The sequence below is a fragment of the Neurospora tetrasperma genome (genome assembly GCF_000213175.1).
Source record: "Neurospora tetrasperma FGSC 2508 unplaced genomic scaffold NEUTE1scaffold_1, whole genome shotgun sequence".
In the NCBI taxonomy this organism is placed as follows: Eukaryota; Fungi; Ascomycota; class Sordariomycetes; order Sordariales; family Sordariaceae; genus Neurospora; species Neurospora tetrasperma.
In genome coordinates, this window is record NW_009799099.1 from 1,290,967 (window position 1) to 1,310,959 (window position 19,993).

General features: G+C 51.2%; 7 protein-coding genes across 7 annotated transcripts; 3 read left to right on the plus strand and 4 right to left on the minus strand.

Annotated features, from left to right (window-relative positions):
• Positions 1-168: 168 nt before the first annotated feature.
• On the minus strand, positions 169-3,422 carry NEUTE1DRAFT_143844 (uncharacterized protein; the record flags this gene model as incomplete). Its single annotated transcript, XM_009849403.1, has 4 exons — positions 169-1,483; positions 1,543-2,348; positions 2,410-2,592; positions 3,228-3,422. 4 exons carry the CDS (start codon positions 3,420-3,422, stop codon positions 259-261), a joined length of 2,409 nt encoding a protein of 802 aa, XP_009847705.1.
• Positions 3,423-4,045: 623 nt separating this feature from the next.
• NEUTE1DRAFT_75464 (uncharacterized protein) lies at positions 4,046-5,184 on the plus strand (the record flags this gene model as incomplete). The annotated part of the gene is made up of 3 exons (XM_009849404.1): positions 4,046-4,317; positions 4,379-4,670; positions 4,767-5,184. 3 exons carry the CDS (start codon positions 4,201-4,203, stop codon positions 5,048-5,050), a joined length of 693 nt encoding a protein of 230 aa, XP_009847706.1.
• Positions 5,185-5,822: 638 nt separating this feature from the next.
• NEUTE1DRAFT_97590 (uncharacterized protein) lies at positions 5,823-6,644 on the minus strand (the record flags this gene model as incomplete). Its single annotated transcript, XM_009849405.1, has 4 exons — positions 5,823-5,910; positions 5,988-6,039; positions 6,119-6,263; positions 6,369-6,644. The coding sequence occupies 4 exons, from the start codon at positions 6,642-6,644 to the stop codon at positions 5,823-5,825; spliced, it is 561 nt and encodes a 186-aa protein (XP_009847707.1).
• Positions 6,645-7,736: 1,092 nt separating this feature from the next.
• Positions 7,737-11,570, minus strand: NEUTE1DRAFT_143846 (uncharacterized protein; the record flags this gene model as incomplete). Its single annotated transcript, XM_009849406.1, has 4 exons — positions 7,737-9,754; positions 9,807-10,724; positions 10,779-11,051; positions 11,132-11,570. The coding sequence occupies 4 exons, from the start codon at positions 11,419-11,421 to the stop codon at positions 8,017-8,019; spliced, it is 3,219 nt and encodes a 1,072-aa protein (XP_009847708.1).
• Positions 11,571-13,135: 1,565 nt separating this feature from the next.
• NEUTE1DRAFT_119602 (uncharacterized protein) lies at positions 13,136-14,725 on the minus strand (the record flags this gene model as incomplete). Its single annotated transcript, XM_009849407.1, has 2 exons — positions 13,136-13,190; positions 13,355-14,725. The coding sequence occupies 2 exons, from the start codon at positions 14,710-14,712 to the stop codon at positions 13,136-13,138; spliced, it is 1,413 nt and encodes a 470-aa protein (XP_009847709.1).
• A 3,441-nt stretch (positions 14,726-18,166) lies between these two features.
• NEUTE1DRAFT_75473 (uncharacterized protein) lies at positions 18,167-18,829 on the plus strand (the record flags this gene model as incomplete). The annotated part of the gene is made up of 2 exons (XM_009849408.1): positions 18,167-18,315; positions 18,373-18,829. A coding segment is annotated over one exon (165 nt), but the record flags the coding sequence as incomplete, so codon positions are not given.
• A 261-nt stretch (positions 18,830-19,090) lies between these two features.
• On the plus strand, positions 19,091-19,769 carry NEUTE1DRAFT_115717 (uncharacterized protein; the record flags this gene model as incomplete). Its single annotated transcript, XM_009849409.1, has 4 exons — positions 19,091-19,118; positions 19,191-19,454; positions 19,511-19,628; positions 19,692-19,769. Coding segments are annotated over 3 exons (234 nt in total), but the record flags the coding sequence as incomplete, so codon positions are not given.
• Positions 19,770-19,993: the final 224 nt, after the last annotated feature.

Sequence of the window (19,993 nt, forward strand, 5' to 3'; positions counted from 1 at the left end):
TCTTTGCTTGATTTTATTAAACCCTATTTCTCGGCTTGAAGGTATCACTGAACTAATGATTCCCAACCCTATGGACCTTTTTCGCGAACCGGAACTCCTGGATCGTCAACTCCTTTCGATCGCAATAGTACATGCGACCCATTTCAACCGTCATTGATCATGGTCAAACAACCTACTTCACGTTGGAAAACAAGACCTTTCCTGCCAATATTGCCATGGCTCCCTGGGTTCCTACAAGGACCGCTGATCCTGAACCTCCTAACGCTCAGGATCATAGCATCCGCCCGCAACCACAAGGTTCATTCTCGTAAATTGCACCTTCAAAACAGGAGTTTTCTTGGTCGCAAACGCGCTGATTTGATCAGGTGTGATCTGCACCTCCTTGCCCTTCTTCTTCCCTGTAACCGCACCGCTGCTGCCATTAGCGCTGCCGCTGGCGGTGCCAGTGTTGCCGGTAGCATTAGCGGCAGCTGCTGGTGTAGCCGCAGAACCAGTGCCACCCACGGTGATCGAATTACCGTTGGGACCTCCGCCAGACGCCACAGCGATGCTGTCGCCAGTCGCAGCACCATCCGCCTGTTGACCAGATGCGCCTCCTCCAACCGCCGCACCGCTACTCGTGATAGCAAGCTGGCTGCTCTTGCTGGGATCGGCCGGCAACTCCACATCCCACAGCCGCACGGTGCCATCCAAGCCTCCTGACACGAGCACGCTCGACTCGGCACTGAAGCTTAGTGACGGAATACCACCCTTGCCGTGGCCGCGGCACCGCTTAATACGCGCGCCCTTGGCAATATCCCAGAAGAAAATGTTTCCACCCGTATCGGCGCTGGCGAGGATCTTTCCGTTCGGCGCGCATTGCAACGCGCTGATGTAGTCCGTGTGGCCCGTGAAGATGCGGACGCAATTGCCTGTCACCACCGACCACATGCGGATGGACTTGTCGGTGTCGTCCGATGCCGAGAAGATGTACGTTCCGTTCGGGTGCCACGCGATTGCTGAGATGGGCGTATCATGTCCGACCATAATGCGCAGTGCAGAGGCTCTATCTTGCGCGAACACGCGGACGGTCTTGTCCCAGCCGCCAGTCGCGAAGTAATGACCGTGAGGACCCCAAAGGACGCGGAAGACGGGGCCATCGTGGGCCTTGTAGATGCATAGACATGCCCAGTGGTCGAGGGACCAAAGGCGGACTTGACCGTCCGCCGAGCATGATACAAGTAGCTTGGTGCTCGTATCAGGCTTGGCCCCGTCGGCTTCTGGGAAGACATTACGGTCCAGGTTGGCAATGGAATCCGAGAAAGACACACCGTAGACCGGACCGGAGTGGCCGATCAGCTTCCGGTTGTTGACTTGTAGATCCTTCTCGCTGGCTACAGATGATTTTAATGGCTTTCCATTCATAGACCAGACGCGGATATAAGAGTCCATAGTTCCGACAGCCACGAGCTCGTGGTCATTGGAAAAGTCCATACATGACACGCTAAGAAGAAAACAGTCAGCGTGATGAAGCCGCACCGAAGAACATGTACGAGAACTTACCTCCCCAAGCTGTTATGGAACGTGAACATGCAGGCCGAGACAGGAACACCCGCACCGCCAGTCCGACCCTCGATCTTGAACCGGTCCCGATTTTCTCGAACTTTTTGCATCTCCATTACGACGTCCCTAGCTCGAGATGGTGGAAGAGGGAGGTCTGTTCTCGAGGGAGCGTCGGCACTTTCTTCTCGCTTGATCCGCTGATCGAACTCCTCCACGAGTGTGGACCTGCCCTCTACTGGTGGATGTCGCTGGTCCTCGTCCTCAAGTTCTGCCCGTACGTCTTCTCGCAATTCAGGTTCCATTGGAAGAGGGCCGAGCTTCAGCGGTGCTGATGAGTCGAGAACGTCTCTGTTTGTAACACCGGTGAAAACACCAGGAATGCCTTCGAGCTGGTCAATCTCATCAAGATCTAGATTATGAGTTCGTCGGTAGATAGCCTCAAAGCTGAATGGCTCGATGGGCCCTCTTGCGCTGACGTCTACTTGGCAGAAGGTTTGGAGGATAAATGTGATTGTTGAGCCGCCAGCATCCGCCTCGCGCTCGAGAAAGTGGAAGAGGTTGCCAGAAAGTGACTGGTTGAGCGGGATGCGATACTTGTTCTCCCGGTAGAGTTTGATTGTTTGGTTTTCGCGAATATGTTGTGGAAGGGTGACTGTCGTAAATAGGTCTAACGCCTCACGATGGACAGCGTCAAAGTGAGGTCGTAGTGTTGCCAGGTAGTGCTTTGCTTCTTCCACATACCCCGTGGAAACGAGCTCGATGTAGGAGTAAACGAAGACAGGCCACAAGAGCTTCCTTAGCTCGAACTATTGCTTGTCAGCATCACTGCCACGGATCATTTGGATCCTCGCCTTCGTTGTCTCTTACCTTGTAGATGTCCAAGTTATTCTCGATCCAATCTCGGAGCAAGATGAACGCCTTTAAATACTTTCGCGGTCCGTTCTCCTCGTTGCGCTGCGCGGGCCTGCCGTCAGGCCCGAGATGGGCTGTTTCTTGACGGAAAACGGCTTCGGTCTTGGTGAACCCTTTCTTCTTAAGGTAGTCCGTAACCTGTGCGTCGTTAGTTGGATGTTTACCACGATAGAGCTCCATCACAGCTTGGATCGGCAGATGAGAAAAGCGGAGAGGCGAATGTGGAGGAGGCGAGTGATGGGCAAATCGTGGAGTCATGATTAAATATGGATAGACGTAATGTTTTCTCGTTACCGCAAGTTGTCAGGATGTTTAGGGCAGGGGAAAGCGAAAAGAGAGGATGTGTTGTGTTGTGATGCGACGACAATAATGAGCTTGATTCTGTAGTAGTAACGGGAGGAGGAGGGGATTCGTAAACCAGGCAGCCTAGAGTTACTAGACGGGTGTGCTGGTGAACGGAATCTGAAGTGAATCTGAAATGAACCTGATGGGAAGCCCCATGAATGAGCGCCAAGGCACGGCCGGCCAACATGCCGTGTGCCCGCCCATTATGAAGGGGGGGAAAAAAAAAGAAAGAAACACAGTGATGGTTGGGAAAGTTCATGGCTGGTACTTGTACATGTAAAGGTTCTGGAGAAAGAGGAGGGGCAGAAGGAAGCGAGGAGAGTTGAAGCTCATAGAAATTCCATGAGCTGGTACGTTTTGAACAAGGCCACAAAACATTGATAGGTAAAACATGGGCAGGTGGAATCAAACACTCAACAAGGACTCACTATCTGATTCAAATTCTGAGGTGTGGGCGCCGTACTGCTCGTCGAGGTCGTCCCTGCGGCTCCTGTTCCTCCTGTGCCTCCCGTCGTTGGCGCACCACCAGTAGTAGACTGAGGTTGTTGTTGATGTTGTTGGCCACCGCCATATGTGGCACCTCCCGGCGCCTGGCCGGTGTTTGCTGGTGGGGGGTTGGACATGATGTGTGAGATGCCTTTTTATCGAACGGCTACGTATAGCTTATGCTTCTTTGTGTATACAACAGGTGCAAAATTGAGCCTCAATGACTCCGGTGGCTTGTATGGCTCTTGTTGTATGTGGCTTTCTTAGTAAGTGGGTGGTGAAGGATGAGGAGGACGTCGACGCGTGTGGCAGATGATGGTAGGTTCTTGATCCAGTTCCTGTGAATGCGGTGCTATATAGTTCGTTCGTAATGGGTATACGCTGACTTCGGAAACGATCTTGGCTGCCTGTATAACGATAGCGTCTGTTTTACGGCAAAAGGGCGAGGTTGATAATGAGGCTCAAGACAAGATGGAGATGACGAGGTCCAGGTCAGTGCCCGTCCAAGTGGAAGGAAGACGGCATTTGCCGAGCGAGGACGTCGCGAACAGTCGAACAGTGGACCACTTAGCGCGTCTGTCTAGCGCCTGATCCGTGCTTTGCTGCAGGCACGCTGGACCTTGGCACTTGCAGGTCCCGGAATTTACCCCACGTTTCGTTCATGTTGTCCGTCAAGGTCCACACCGGCCAGCACCTCAATTGACAAACAGTGGTGGGGGAGCTTCCAGAACCTCTTCAACCTTTTTTGTCCCGGAAATACAAAGCACAACCAAACCACCAACAGGCGCATCCAAGAAGTTGACAGCAGCGACATAAAATCATAAACTACCCAATTGGACTCACTACAATATATATTTACCGATAATTTCATACGCATGAGCATCAACCCATCGATTCGACAAACTTCACATCAGCATGGACAACATCGCCCAACCCCAAGGGCAACTACAGCTCCAATCCCAAATGGACATCGACATCCATGAACCCTTTACAACCGCCGAACACATTCAGCAGCTCAGCAACATCGACAATGTACGTTTCCTCCTTCCACCGTTTCCATATCCTACAACTAACCTCCTTCTCTCCAAAAAAGGACATCGTCTCCCTTCTCGAACTAACCTCCAACGCCCTCCGCTGCCTCGCCTCCCCACCACCTACATCATCCGACACCCAGAACCAAACCGAAGCCGAACAACAAAAACAACAAGCACAAGACCAAGAAGACGCAACAACCCGCTTCACCCAAATCCAATCCACCTTCCTCTCCACCCTCGACCGCGTCGATAAGCAACTCCGTCGACAAATCTACGCCATGGAAGAAGCAGGCATCATCAACCTCCGCTCTTCCTCCTCCAACTCCAATCCCAATAACCCCGACGACGACGGTACCGGCGGTCCAGGCGAACCAAGCGCTTCCAACAAACCCGGCGGTTACGCGGCCGCTTCTGCACCCAAAAACCCCGGCGAACTCACGCGCCCAGCCAAGATCGAGACGCACCGCGGCGCCAAGTGGGTGCGGCCCGTGGTGGCACGACTGGACCCGGACGGTGTAGGGAGGTATGGGAATCTGGATGTAGGGAGGATGAATATGGCGATTGATACCGTGGAGAGGGATATGGAACGGGAGCTGTGGCTGAGGGCGAGGGAGCATGCGGAGAGGGTGGTGAAGGAGAAAGGAGTTCCTGCTGCTGGTGTTGGGCCGCTTGGTGCAGGTGGTGTGATTAAGAAGGAGGAGGCAGGAGCGGATCGGATGGATGAGGATTAGAGGTCACGTCCCCTTTTTGGTGCTGGTGATGCTGGTGGTGGTCCACCGGTGGTTAATGAGGATTAGAGGTCCGGTTCCCTTGGGGCTGGTGGCTCTGAGGGCGCGGTTGTTCTAGAGGCAGGATCAGCAGAGGGAATGGATGAGGGCTTGATGGGGGCTGATCAGATGGATGAGGACTGGATGTTTGAAACCGAGGAATTCTACACGCCGTTCGAGTCTTTTTAAATCACTCGGACGTTGCGCGACATGACAGGGGCGATTTGCAGAATTCGTACAACGGGTGGCTTACTTGGTTGGTTCTTCAATGCATGTCTATCAGGAGTTTGGGACTTTGCAACATGATTAGATTTGGCATTACGGTGGGTAATTAGGCGTTAGGTCGTTGTTCGGGTGAGCTTTACACTGGGTTGCTGTTGATAGGATTACCATAGGATATCATCACATGCAGTTTACACATCAGTGGAATCCGAAACTCCAACGAAGGAGTGTGTAAGGAGTTCAATTTTGATTAGAACCGAAACTATGAGCAGTAATCCCCATCCATCAGCCAGTCAAACTGCTCATCATCCATATGGGCCACCGAACAAGACCGAATATGTACGACAAATCCTATTACCCTGAGATTACTCGTTTCATCACTCGTCGACTAGGACCAAAGCACTTCAATTCTTTTTTACCTCTCAAGGTTCGGCGCGCCTCCAGGCTTGTAAGGACCTTTATGCTCCCCTGCCGCCCAAAAATATCCGAAGTACTTCAACGGTCGAATGGACCTCTAGGCCGTAGAACTCTGGCACCGTCTGTCGTAACCACCCGCACCGATAGTGCTGTTGCCGCCCAGGACAAAGATGGACGGGTCGATGCTGCCGTTTTGATATCATGTCAGTGTATTCAAGCAGGCATGAAGGCAAAGGGACGGGTCAGCGAAAGGGTGGCTTACATATCATCAAACAAAACGCAGTTGATATGCTCGTTTGCGTTGTTGATGTCCGCTTTTGAACCATGTCAGCCAGCCATCCTGTTCAACAAGGGAGATAGTATCCAAAGGAGGAGGAGTAGATAGAACATGACGTACTGTACCACAAAAAGTAACTCTTGCATTTATCACCCGCCGCGTTGCAAGTGTACTGGCACTTGAATGCGCCGTAGGGGTCGGTGTGGTGGGTGTAGGGCATGTACTATTTTGGATTTGATCCATGTTTGTCAGCTCACTTTTCTTTCACTTCACCGTTCACATCATCATCGTTCACTCCCATCCACACTCTATACCCTTCCTTCTCTTTCTCCTTTCTCGTGACTCAAGGGGGTGATGATGACATACATGCGGTCCACTCAGAAAGTGTTTATCCCACCAGCTCTTCTTGACCGTGTAGGAAGTCCAGTTGAGGTTGGCGGCGGGCGCGACGAGCGAGTAGTCGGCGATGGGCAGGCTGCCAGGCGAGGAATCGGTGGCGGGGGGACCATTGACGCAGCTCTTGGCCTTTGCGCCTGAGTTAGAGCTGGGATTGGGGAGGGGGTTGGCGCCGGCGCCAGTGGTGAGGAAGGCGGCGGACGCCGAGAGAAGAAGGGCGAGGGTTTCGAGGATTGAGGGAGCCATTTTTGAGGATGCAAGGTAGGATGGATGGTGGATGGTTGGCCCGGAGTCGGGTGAGGTTGTTGAGATTGTTCGTTTGAGCTCAGAGTAGGTGCGGTTTGTGTTGAAAGTATCTATCTAGACTCGAGGGAAAACCAAAAGTTGTTTTAGTACCAGGTAATGTGAATATCAGGATTAGATGGATTTGTTGAGGTGTAGGTGAGTGAGAGATTTGGCCCGAGTCGGGTGTGAGAAACCTTGGGTCAAATGTTGAAAGGCAGCAAAGAGGAGAAGGAAGGAACGCTCGAGGGAGAAAACGTTTCTTCCGAGATCTGAAATCGCTTGACAGGTAATGCTTCTGGAGCTCAAGGGAATGGCGGAGTTGCCTCTTTCCGCGTTCAAGCTCAAATATGGCACTCCATCCCGAAACAAACGTCTTTCGTCCAACCGCCTTCTCGCAATTCCGGCCAGATTTACTTCGACTTGCCACTCATACTTTTGTCCGGGAGAATAACCCGCAAACATACATACCAGCCGAGACACACAAGCAAGCATCACAACTTGTCAGTTCAGGTCTTTCGAAGAGTAGAGATAGTAAAAGATCAGGTAAGACCCAAGAACCGAGCACATAGTGTGTCCTCGACACAAACATGTGTAACATCCACATGCAACCTCCCGCTTGTCAAGACGCAGGAACCAGATGGGATGGTAAGACACCGAGACACTTTGGGCAACGCGTTGACGACGCAGCCCTTTCACTTGTACCTCCGTCATTCTTTGTGCGTGGTATATGTGTAGAGTGGAAGCTGTGACGTTAGGAGAGAAAGGAAACTACGATTAAAGGATATGGGATGGGTGGGATTTCATTGCCACTTGAAATAAAATTCAGATTAGCCGCCATTTGCAAAGAGAAATTTCTTGAAACCTTGTAGAAGGTACATGAAAGATTTTCAGACAATTGTAAAAAAGAGTTTGGTAGTGATCGAATATGGAGGCGTCAAGAAGCAGGCGACATTCGGAAGTCTGGACCGACAAAAGACGGTGAAACATCACAGCGGGGAGCACCCCATCCGGTCCTGGTGCGACTTTACCTCAGTAGTAGTTTGACATCTGTTGAGCGACTCGAGATGTGAGCCGAAGGCAAATAGCTATTCGAGTCAAATGGCAAAGCATGCCGTTAGTTGCCACACTCTAGATTAACATCAACAACCCATCCAGGAAAAATGCCCAGGTTCAATGTCAACAGTGGAGAAGGGAAAAGGAATGACCAAGGGCTGGATAGGGTATACACATGCCATGTAGGAAATAAGTCAAACCCAACCAACCTCCTTATGCCAGCAACTCCTACTCCTTCGCTACGTCACTTCACAAATCTCTCATCCATACCGCTATTTCCCTACACAATCTTAAACGCCTTCCTTCCCTCCACTAACCCCTCCGAGAATTTAGTCACAGCTGCCCAACTCGGGACAAACTGTAACGCCTCATCCAATGCCGGAATAGTCCCCGGCGTGTTTGCATCGCTCCACATACAAATCACCGTGCCATCATTCTCATCATACTCCTTCCTGGTTTCCGAGCCCTTCCACTCCGCATTCACCACCCACGTCTTACCAAACTCCCTGTGCCAGAGCCTAACCAGCCCCACTCCATCCTCAGGGTACTGTCCAAAGCGGTCGTCCCAGCCGGAGCCGTTCTCGACAGCCAATGCCGACACAGGCTTCTTGAACTGAAGAAAGCACGACTTGGTGTTATCAGCCGTGATCTCGATCCGGGCAGTGGTCCTTGACGAGTCGCCTCGCTTGGTGTTGCGCGTGGCGTTGATGGTGATAAGGTCGGCGTAGCTGTCCTGAGGGAGACCATTGTCATCTTCGCTTCCAAGCTTGGGTGGGACCGCAGATCCGTCGAAACAGCACGTTGATATCGTGGAACCACGGCGAAGGGATTTGCCACAGGTGACTTCCCGTCCGGATGCAGAAGGGAGTTCAGCGATAATGGGACGGACGTACTCCTCGATACCGGTATAGCAGACCTTGTTGTCGCCGGTGGCGACGTCAATGTACTGACCGAAGAAGGTCTTATACCGGTTGTTGGCCGAGAAGGGGAAGGCGATGAGGTTATAGGTAAGGGTGACGATAAAGACGACAAGTAGGAACACAGGAATGTGATGTGTGACACGGTGAATGAAGGGCGTGAGGGGAAGGATAAGCAAGACAGTGAAGACGAAGATGATGAGGTAGGGCGTGATGAGCTTGCTACCGTCTGATCCCGTCTGATATACTGCGTCTGTCAGCATCAGACCCGTCTGAGCTGCAAGAATAATCATGAAGGGGCCCAGCAACAAGAACTGGAAGAACCATGCCCAAGAAGGCAGATGTCCAGACCATTCTTGCTCATGGTCGTAGGGCTCCCCATCTTCTTCCATCTTCCGGGCTCCGTGGACCAACGCGGTGATAGAGCGGCGATAAGTAGTCGCAAACGTAGTACGGCCACGATCATTGGTGCCATTACCACCAACGAGCGGTGTCCGCTCAGTCGGTTCGTCATCATCTTCGGATTCGTTCTCATCCCGGGATGCAGTAGAAGGAGCGCCAGAAGAACGACCAGGTATGGGTGTGGTGGGAGCAGGCTGTGGTTGCGAAGAATGCGCGGCAACAGAAGGCGCAGTCGACAATCCATTAGTAGTGCCGGCCGGTGCTTTAGACTTGCTGGGCTCCTGAGCAACCGTGGGCGATGGAGGAGAAGCAGCAGAGGCGGATGATTCAGCCCTGGCCCTCAAAGAGGGTTCATCGGTACTATCCCGGAACCCCTGATATCCATTGTGATCATGTTCCTGGCCGTCATAGTCCTCCTGAACTTGCAAGGCGTATGAAGATTTCCTCGGCAGAGCCAAGAGCTCAACGAAAGAGATCAGGCAGGACAAGAAGATGGCCGATTCGAGGAAAACAAAGATGTAGCCCGCCGCAATCCTACGGCGGTCCTCCAAGGCAGTGACGGCGACCAGAACAATCCAGCCAAAAACGAAGAGCCACAGGTTGGCGTAGCCGCGGTGAAGAGCGCTGGGACGGACGAAATTGGCGCCGCGCATGATCATCCAGAAGGAGAAGTAAAAGATGGACAACATCATAACCCATCTGAAACGACTGTTAGCCCGGACAGCAAGAAAACCAGGAGATAACAACTTACACAGAATAACGACTGCTGTAGACAATCAACGGATTGACCTTATTCATCAAAAGAGCCGAGCTGATCGTGAAAAACACAGCGACACCCAGAGCAAAGGGGAAGCGGAAGAAGCCCTTCCATCCACCAATGGGAACAGCTTCATATTCGGGATGCTCCTTGGTCTTGACCGTGGAGGTGAAAAAGTAGTCCTTGTCGAGGTTACGAAGAAGCCAGGTGATGCCGACCAAGACCAACGGAGTCGCGACGAGAAGAGTAAGCGACCAGGCAAACATGCCGCGCAGACCAAAGAGCACAAAGCTTTTGCCGAAGAGGTCAAACCACACTCCGTTAGAGGAACGACCGTTGGCAACCTTTCCATGGGCTTTATCAGGCCTCTGACCGATGAATGTGTTGCCAGTGTCACCGGAAAATTGCTTGGTTGTGTGGATAGCTGCTGACAGCATATGCCAAAGACTTCCTTTGGAAGTGTGCCGAGTATCGTCCTGGTTGGTGTGATATCTCGCACGGGGCTTGAAGAAGGCCAAGTCGATTCCACGCTGGCCGTAAGCGTCAACGAGTACTGAGTAGTCGGTACCGCTAGAGATGAAGCCCAGGCCGAAGGCATCAGATGCAATCACAGTACCGAAAGGGTGCGATGTTCTAGCATACGCCGCCATAACCTCGCGATCTGTGGCACGGAATACTATTGCCCTGCCTCCAGCACCGGCACCTTCGAGGTTCAAGAAGGTATGGATGAATGGATTCAGCTTGTGCTGACCGAGGGCATGGGCGCCGTAGAGCCAATCTTCCTCGCCGTTATTCAACATGACCACGATGCCGCGCTGGGGTTGGTGGCCCGGGGCGGTGAAATATTTGAGGACTTGCAAGGCAGTCACGACTCCCATGCCGTCGTCGGTGGCACCAAAGCCCGTTGACACGCTATGAGCTGTCAGTTTGGTCGACTTCTTGCACAAACACTGGGAATGAACTTACGAATCGTAATGGGCATTGACCAAGGTAAGACCCTTCGCATTACGTCTCATTCCATGGGCGTAATCGGCCTCCCACCACTCGCCTTCATCGTCCTCCTTACCGCGAATGTAAACCAGGATGTTGGTACCCTCGAAGTAAGCGGCATTATTAATTGAATCCGTACGAGTGAAGGTAGTTCCATTAGACTTTCCCATGACAAAGGTGGAATTTGACACATTGTCATCGAAAACGGTGACTGCTGCAGACTTGCCGTCCTTTACGGTAGTCATTTGGCTATAATCAATATCAAAGAAACCGTATTGTTAGTCTTTGGCAACCAGCCGTTGTAGAAACTCGAGGCCAAGACAACTCACCCATCAAACACCCAACTAGGGCCATTTTCCTCCAAGATGGTCTCGACCTTCTCCAGCAGATATCTGCGCACCTCCTCGTTGAACTTGCTGTTGTAAGGATGGTACGCTCTGGTGATGGTGGTGAGGTCGAGCCAGGCCTCGGTGAGGTTGACACCCTTGAACGGCTCGGCCGTCTTAGGCGCCGCCGGTGTTTTCTCGTTGATGATGACGATGGGTATCAGCAGGGCCAGGTAGATGAGCGTGGTCCAGAACGTGACCGGGCCCGGCCGGAAAGATATGGGATTGATCATCGGTTCGACGAATCGGCCCAACAGCTGCGCGACAGGAATCAGGAAAGGTAGATGAGACAAGCGAAGAACGCCGATGTCGCGCACAAGAAAGAATCTGTGCTCCTCAAAAACTGGGTGGAGAGTCTCGTATGAATGACATTAGATACATGAATTTTAGAAGCGGATGTATCCAGAAGCCAAACAGGGTTGAAGCTGTATAAGTAGTCGAAAGAGGTCAAAGCATGTAAGAGAGGGACGATGCCGCCAGTGGATGAAGCTGGACAGGATGCGTGACAAAGTGCGGAGGCGATAAACGTGAGGTGGTTGGTGGACTGTGAATCGCGAGAAGCTGAACGAACGACGTGCTGAGCTCGAGTTCTGATCTCGCTTCAGCCAAAGTTCCACGACTGGGCTAGCACAGGTACAGATCAGAAACGCAATTCCACAACAACAGCAACATTCGATTTCTGATTATCTTGCCGTCGATATTTGATTGAATTCTAGGTGTAAGCTAGAGGTAGAGAAGCAACAAGAACAACAGTTCAAAGTGAAGATTTGAGGATAAGAGGGCGTCGTTGTGGACGGGAAGAGGGGTTGGTTGGATGGATGTTGCCAAACAGAGCCTAGCCGACAGCAGGGTTCCAGGTTCTCCATCCATTCAGGCAATTGAAACCATTGGCCCAAGCTCCCTCCCTTCTTCCTTCCCCCATCCCAGAGCATGTCGTCACCTCTTTCCCGACTCAAACTTGTACACTACACGACGAAAGAGGTCGCCATTGTGACACCGGGCAAGAGCTCTTCTAGCCGCCAAGTTTCAACAGATTTTACGGCAAGTGCGACTCTGCCAGTGCAAAAAGGCCGTGATCGAATGAAGCGCTGCATGACAACCAAAAATGGAAACCACCATGATGACTGTGTAAGTCTTGGCGTGTAATGTTTCTGTTTTGACAACATTTTTGTGAAAGAGATGATGTTCCGCTCGTCATGGTAATGGTAACAAAATATCAAGCTCGTAACTGAACTGTTGCATGAGTGAGGATAGAGTGAGACACACAAAAAAAGAGAAGAAAAAGAAAAAGAAAAGGCGCCTAGGTCTGAACACGGATGGAACATCTATATGTCTCTGTGATGATCTCTTGTTGGGGTCCCCTCTTCCTCTAGGTTGTATTGTGCTATCAACTTCCACATTTTCCTCTGACTCTGATGCCTTGTTAACATCTAATGTCCTCCTCGTACGCTAGGCTATGGAGTGTTCAGAGTTGAGCTTCACTGGATAAAAATTTGATACCAGAGAGCCGTCCATCCAAGGGCTAGTCATGTAGCTAGTTGGCTCTTGGTTTCTAGAAGAAAAAAAAAACCATCCTGGGAATAGTCATTTTTGGGTGTTCCATCCTCCTCTTTAACCATCAACCATATGTCCCAAAGACCTTGATGTCACTTTTAACAAGTGCCATGGCGGATTAGTCACCATGGTACTCCCTCACAAGACGATATCAGATCCCCGTTGACAAAGGAACCTGAGATTGTATCCCGGAGGTCGCAGGTGGGTTAAACATCTCGCCAGACTTCTCTGTATCTCGCCCACTTTTGGAACCCTAAGAAAAAGTTAGCAGGAGATCCTTTAACAGTCAGGTTATTTTGCTGACCCATGGACTGAAATCCTTCATCCGTTCCTCTCATTGCGTCAATGAACATTTTTTTCAACCCTTGTTGGGCGAATCTGTGAACGCAACTATCAAGAAGCCTGAGCATGATGGCATCTCTTCCCTTGGCCACACCAAGGTTTTGGTCTGTGCGATCAAGTCGCAGTTAGCATCCGTACAAATATTGGAATACGTCATTGACGGACAACTTGCCTGAAATGCAGATGCATGTTACTCCGCCGACATTGTCTGAAATCATTCCGGCCCACGGTAAATCCTCAAAAACGGGACTTCCCGTATTCTTGACGTACGTCAAGGCCACTGCCACAATGGTTCGTCCTTCAAGACCCAACACAATATCCTCGATATTCATCGTGCCTTCCAATTTCGCGTATTGATCGTACCATCCCATATTGTCCTTCTCCCTCGATTCCCTCTCCACTATCTCCATAACCATGTGGTACTCGCTGAATTCACACGATCGGAATATTAGTTCCGAGTTCATCAGTGTTGTTGTTGTTGTTCTTGTTGTTGGCCAGTCGTCAAACACAAGCAACCAGTCGCACGTTTCCAGACCAGCGCCCGGTAAGCTGGACTGAGGCTTAACGGGCCAGTTGCGGCGAGAGAACCAGTCCTCTGAAGGGCTTTCCATGGGAATTCCATAGAATAAACGTGGAAATGTGCTTCCGAGCTGTAGACGGCAAACTCCACGGGTTTTCCTTAGTTGGCGTGAAGCGTGATCATGCAAACTCAGTCCAATACCCCTTTGACGGTAAGACGGTCGAACAAACAGAGCGGCTAGAGAGCCAACCAATCTTTCCGAGTCGCTGCCAATATATGTGGTATATGTAGCACAGAATCCCAGTAGTTGGGTAGTCCCTGGCTCGCGAACCACGTAGTGCATCGCGTAGCCATCGCGGCAGAGAAGGGACTGGAATGAAAACCGACTAAGCCGAAAATTGTCGGGAAAACACTGGCACCACAGTTCATAAGCTGGGGCGACATCGCGGTGCTCGTTCCATGCCTCCACTTGCCATGATTTGGGTGCTAAGATAAGATTTTGGACATTTGGCCCCGCTGTATGTGGCTGCTTGACATTCTCAACCATGACACGGGCTGCTGCTTCGAGCTCCGGAGGGGTAAAGCCAGAACTCTGAATGACTGTTGGGAATGAGCTCTCAAGGGGGCCTAGCCACTTGACGTTGCAACATGCCAACACAATCAGCGGTCGGTTTTCACATAGTGAGCGTACCGTCTTAGCCAGTGAGACCTGCGGAGGTTGACCAAAGCAAGGCGGACCTGAGATAACGAACACAACTGATTTGGCCAGCCTGATGTGCACGACATGAGTCCCAGTGATCCCATTCCTAGGGATATAAGGGACCTGCCGAACCCACGGGTGTTTCTTTGCTAGGGCCTTTCCGAGCGGTTCGAAGGGGTCACTGGTCGAGTGGCCGGTTTCGGAGGTGGTATGATGGGGAGCGACTGCCGGGGTCAGGAGCAATAGTGTATCGCCGTCTTTCAGGGACCTTGAAAGGGGAAGATATTCTAGTGAGTCTTGGATCACAGTTGTTGTTTGATTGCGGCCTTCAATCGCAGGAAATTGCTCAGAGGGCACAAGAGGGTCGTGGATCGCAAGTCTCTGGTCCGAAAACCTTGGCGGGTTCATGGTTCATGAACCTGTAGTATTACCATGTTTAGCGTAAAAAGATCGGTTGAACTGTTCGCGGTCTTTGGGTGATTTAAAGGCATTGATGACTGACTGACTTACCTCTTTTTTATAAAGTTCTAATCAATTCAATGCCAAGCCTCCGTTCCAAAATTTTCATACACTGATCCGCAGGGTTCGGATGTGTATATGCAATGTTATAAAGAAACTCAAGCGGCTGGAGCTCCCGCAAGGTCGACTTAAGCTAGATCGTCCGGCAACAACGTCCAGCGAATGTAGAAAACAGCCCTCTGAAAGCTATGATGGGTCCATTACACACAAGTAAGAAAGGGTACGCGTCTAGCAGCGCTCAGATTCAATTTCGGGTCGGATCAGTCGCTCGTAAGGACCAATAGGGGGGACAGATTCAAAGTCCGAACCAGGAAGCAGGTTCGGCAATGGCAGATAACGACGGAGTGGCTTCACCTTGTGTTTCCTGTTTTTGATACCGCGGTTGAGCAGAGAATCCTACCGGAAATGGCAAGAGACTAGGCTAAGCGCGACACCAGGCAAAGGAACAACCAGACAGGAATGGGAATGATGGAACTTTAAGGGAACACTAGCCCTCCTCGAATGGCAGTTGGCTGACTGGGTTGATCCCACTAACGTCAGCAGTCCATCCAGCAGGTTGTTCAGATAGGGGGGGTGGTTGTCGACATTGCAAAGATGTATATAGGAGTTGCCTGGCTTGAATATCTCGGGTGGTGCAGGTGTAATGGTAACACCATGTTATCCACACGAGTGGGCAAATGGACTAGGTCATTGCGGATATTTACGCGTCTAAAAAAGACACGGGAGAGAAAAGTAAATATGAGACATGTTTAAAGGGGCTTAAAAACTTTGCAGGGACATCTTTTTTTTTCGCAGGACAACAGCCCATTGGGTGATGACGAGCAGGCTATATAGCTCTGGTGTACGCTGAGCAGCAACTGGGGTAGCACAAGGAGCAATGCGCTGATATTGTATAAGGGCGTGTGATGCCATAATACTTGACACATCAAGATTGTGAAAAGAATGGTTTGGGTATTCGAACGAGAAACGCGACGGAGGCCCTGGAAGGGTAACAGGAAGTCCCGGTCCAGTGCTTTACGATGCTCTCACCGACCTCAAGTTCTCGCTCATTATTCGTTTTTTGCCGACGATGAAGGATGAGGTTGGGGAAGGGAAAAGAATATCATGGCAGGAATTCAGAGCGGTATGAAAGCCCGAGCCCCTGATGATGGAGTCGCACGGGCAGCGTGGTACCGGGCATCCTTTGGTGCTTGTACTCGGGGCTGGGGTGGTTTCAAGGGTAAAGAACACTATAGAATCTAGTCAACAGCATCGACAAGGGGTGGCTCGAAGCGCAGCCGGCGCCAACGCTGACCACCCACGCAGACGAAGGAGGGACAAACCTTTTTCGAGTCCACAGCAAGCTGACTGAATGGAACGGTGACACGGCAGAGGGCAAAGTACGTACCCATATCTTTCTATAACCGCACCGGTCAAGGGGCAAAAGTTGAGATGATGCTGTGCTGCTAGGCTAGCTCTCATGATTTGCGTGCCAAGTCCGTCCGTCTGGAGTCAGAGTGCCTCGTGAGGTCTGACGGGCCTAGTCTTAAGCCGGTGAACGCTGACACGAGGACAGCGGCGAATGGATACCGCTTGCTGCAATATGCACAGAGCATATCCGTCTCGTCGTTCAGTCGCACCAGAAGAGTTGGATGATGACAGTGGGCGTAAAGGTCTGAGTTCGATTGGCTTCTGCGTGAAAGAAAGACATGGCCTCGTCGGCCTGCTTTCATGCTTCCTGTTCCTCTGACCTCTTGGAACGGGCGCCTTCGTGATGACACTTGAGGGCAAAATCGAACTGATCACTTCCATGAACGAGAGCGTCGGCGTACATATACCAGGTTATCTTGCGTATCGTGTGACCATTGAGCATCGAGTCGTGAATGAAGCTTGAGTCCGGCTTCTTCAGGACAAGCAGTCAGTGGTGTTCAATAATTCTCCCTGCGCCGGAAGCGGAGGAGTGACCAGAGACTAGTAGGAAGGGTAGCTGTGGGGGCCAATCTGGAGGTATGTAGGTAAGCTGCAGTGACTCCAGTGAGGCATACAGAGATTCGCAAGGACGATAGGTCAAAACGAATAATGGTAAAACGCTAGTTGTACATAGGTAGTTGGTAAGATTGGGAAAGGCCGGGTAAGAAAAAGGTGGGAATCCACATGGAGGACGGGCCAACAAGGCGGTGACAACCAACAGGCAAACGGCCTTAGTAAACTCCGATTGCATAGAGAAATGGCTTCAGAAGAAGTCGATAGAGGCAGAGGGTGGACAACTTGACCTGATCAACAAGAGGAATTCAGGACGGCATCTCCTTCCCGCTATCCCGTCGGTGTTTTGCTTTCGTTCCCTCGTTGCTTGCTCCGCATAATGACAATGTCACGGCTGAAGAATTCATTTGCTGGTGGTGAAAAATAGCCTGACACGCTTACTGCAAGCTAGTAACTGCAGTGATGGATGAACTCGTGATATGAATTCAGTTGTGTTGCTGTCTCCCACTGTGTAAGGCGTTGCTGCAGCGTGACAGTATTAGTAGGTAGCCGCGACCTGGTTCCATGATGATAACCGACAGACGTGCCCGCTCTGTCTGACAACAGCAAGACGATGAGTGATTGTACTTGGTAGTAGGTACCGGAGAAAGTCAGTAGGTATCGATGTACCGGCATGCATTTAGAGAAACCTGGGCTCCTTCCGGTAAAGGCAAGGTATGCCCACCTTCCATAATTCCAGCCTCGGCCTCCTGCCCGGGTCAGGCGCAGATAAATACCCCACGAGGTGGAGGAGTTTGGTATGCGAAATCGGTCTTTCCTTGGCCGTAGCATGTCTTGTGTAACACGAAAACCGAGAAAGTCCCACCTCATTCTCCTCAGCGGGTACATTTGAGGCAGGACTGAACGCCTTGAATTTTGTCGAATCTGTCCCAGTCGTCGTTCCAAAAGTGCGTACTGTACATAGTGTGAGAGAGACTGGAGTGGAGGAAAAGTCAAACTGCTGATAACTATTCAGTGTGTTGAGCGTTTGCCACGTCGTTTCTGACACTTTCTAAAAACGGTGACCAAAGTGTCGAATCCGGCTGGACTTTTGTTATTTCCCATTTGGGGAGCAATGCACAATCTTGTGCATAACCATTCACATAAGACGGCATAAATATTATGTCAGCAAGGGTTACAAGTACACTAGATCAGACCAGTGCACGAGCCACATTCAACCACCAGGTCGGTTGGGTGACGACGGTAACTCGTGGTGGGGCGCGCCGCGACGCGTCTCCCAATTAATCACATGTTCAAAGTTGTAGTACCTACCGTCAAAGACATGTCATGTCGCAACAAATCGCAATATTCCACGACATGAAGGTGTTTCTGTGATAAGGTCATCGTTATTGCGGCGATCAACAGAACCGGGCTTGCAAAATGTCTTCCGTCGAAGGAGATCACAATACAAACGACACCAGTGTGAATCTCGGTGATCATAATCATGTCGGCGACAAAGACAATCTCGGCGCTCTCCTGGATGACATCGAGGCAGGTACGCACTTCTCTTTATATTCCTAAACAACAGATTTACTAATTCTTCTTTAGCCTCCAAAGTGCCGTCCAGACGCCGTCAAACCAGCATAAAGCCCACCGTCGAAAGCTTAACCTCGGTGCTCTACGACAGGGGTGCGTTGCCCGATGAGCTCGCCCGTCTGGTTGACCTGGTCACTCTCACCAACCATCTGGACCAAGCATCCAAGGGCGCCATCATCAAAAACCTGTATCCAGTGGGCAAGCTGAACAGCGACTCCGTCCTGAAAGTGGTTTGTGCCTTGGGCCATGGCCAGCTCAAGCCCTCCTTTCCGATCCAGACTCTTCTTCTCAAGTGGCTGATTATGGTCTACCACTTGCTTCAAGACACCAGCATATTGTCCCAGACTTATGGTGTCCTTTTCAACCTCCTCGACACTGCCGCCATCAGGCCGCAATTATGTCATGTCTTGGCCCTCATCACGCGACGAAAACACGTCAAGCCTTTCAGGATACAGACTATCCTGGCCTTGTCCAGGCAGACGGGAAACGATCCGAATTTGACAGGCCTCCTCCGAGTTTTCAAGAACTACTATCCGGAAATTATTGTCGGCGATGCTGCCAACGGTCGCGCAGCTACCTTCAAGCATCCTGACCCGCAATGGCGAGCAAGATTAGATGAGATTCAGCAGCAACAAACTGAAGCTATCCAAGATGGCACAGTCAGAAATGGCTTCGCTGTCAGGTCTGCGTTTGGCCGCCAACAAAGGGGGGCAAAGGGCATCTTTATTCCGGCTGTGCATACCCTGCATGCTCAAGAAGTAAGTGCCGTCTTCCCTCTCGCTATCATCATTGATGTAAACAAAGTAACCAACCAACCAACCAACCTGCAGAACTCTGTCACTCTTGAAGAGGTCAATAGTCCAAAGTCCCTGGCTGAGAACCTGGAAAAGATTGAGTTTCCGACGCAGCTCGTTGCAGTATTAGCAGACCCCCTCCTCCAGAAACTTCTGGTCCTCCGGCCAGATGCCGAAGGTTTATCGCGGGTGAATAATTGGGTTACAGCGTGCCTGGACGATGTTCGAAGTGGAGATGCCGACCCAAGTCTGCTATTTGACATGGTAGACATCATTCATGACTATGCTGCCAGCACAAAGGTCCGCATCAGAAAGCATTGTCGAGTAGTATTAACTTTGACTAACCCTGAAAGCAGACACTACCACCTCTTCTCATCAATTTCTTCCGTGAGTTTCTGCAAGTCTGGGACGGCAGAGACAAAAGAGAAATAGTCGTAGAGACTCTGAGCTTCCTCCCACTAATGAACTTCAAAGGTTAAACTCAACCCTTTCATCCATTTAACCCTTAGACAACCAAGCTAACTTAGCACATACCAGAACTCTACCAGATCCTCCTCCAGCCCTTCGAATCCGTTCTCCTCGACAATACCTCCGAATCCCAACTTTCCCTCCTAACTTTTTACACCTCCCTCCTCCGACAATGGACCCTCACCATGCTCTCCTCCGACTCAACCACCCTATCCTCCTCCCCGGCCCCTCAGTCCATCCCAGCCCTCATAGCCCACGTCAACACTCTCTCCCTAACCATCGCCCAAACCTCGCCCACGGTGCCCACCCACCTCCTCATCCTCGACTTCTACACCCTCGTCGCCACCCGCATCTTCTCCTCCCCTTCCCTC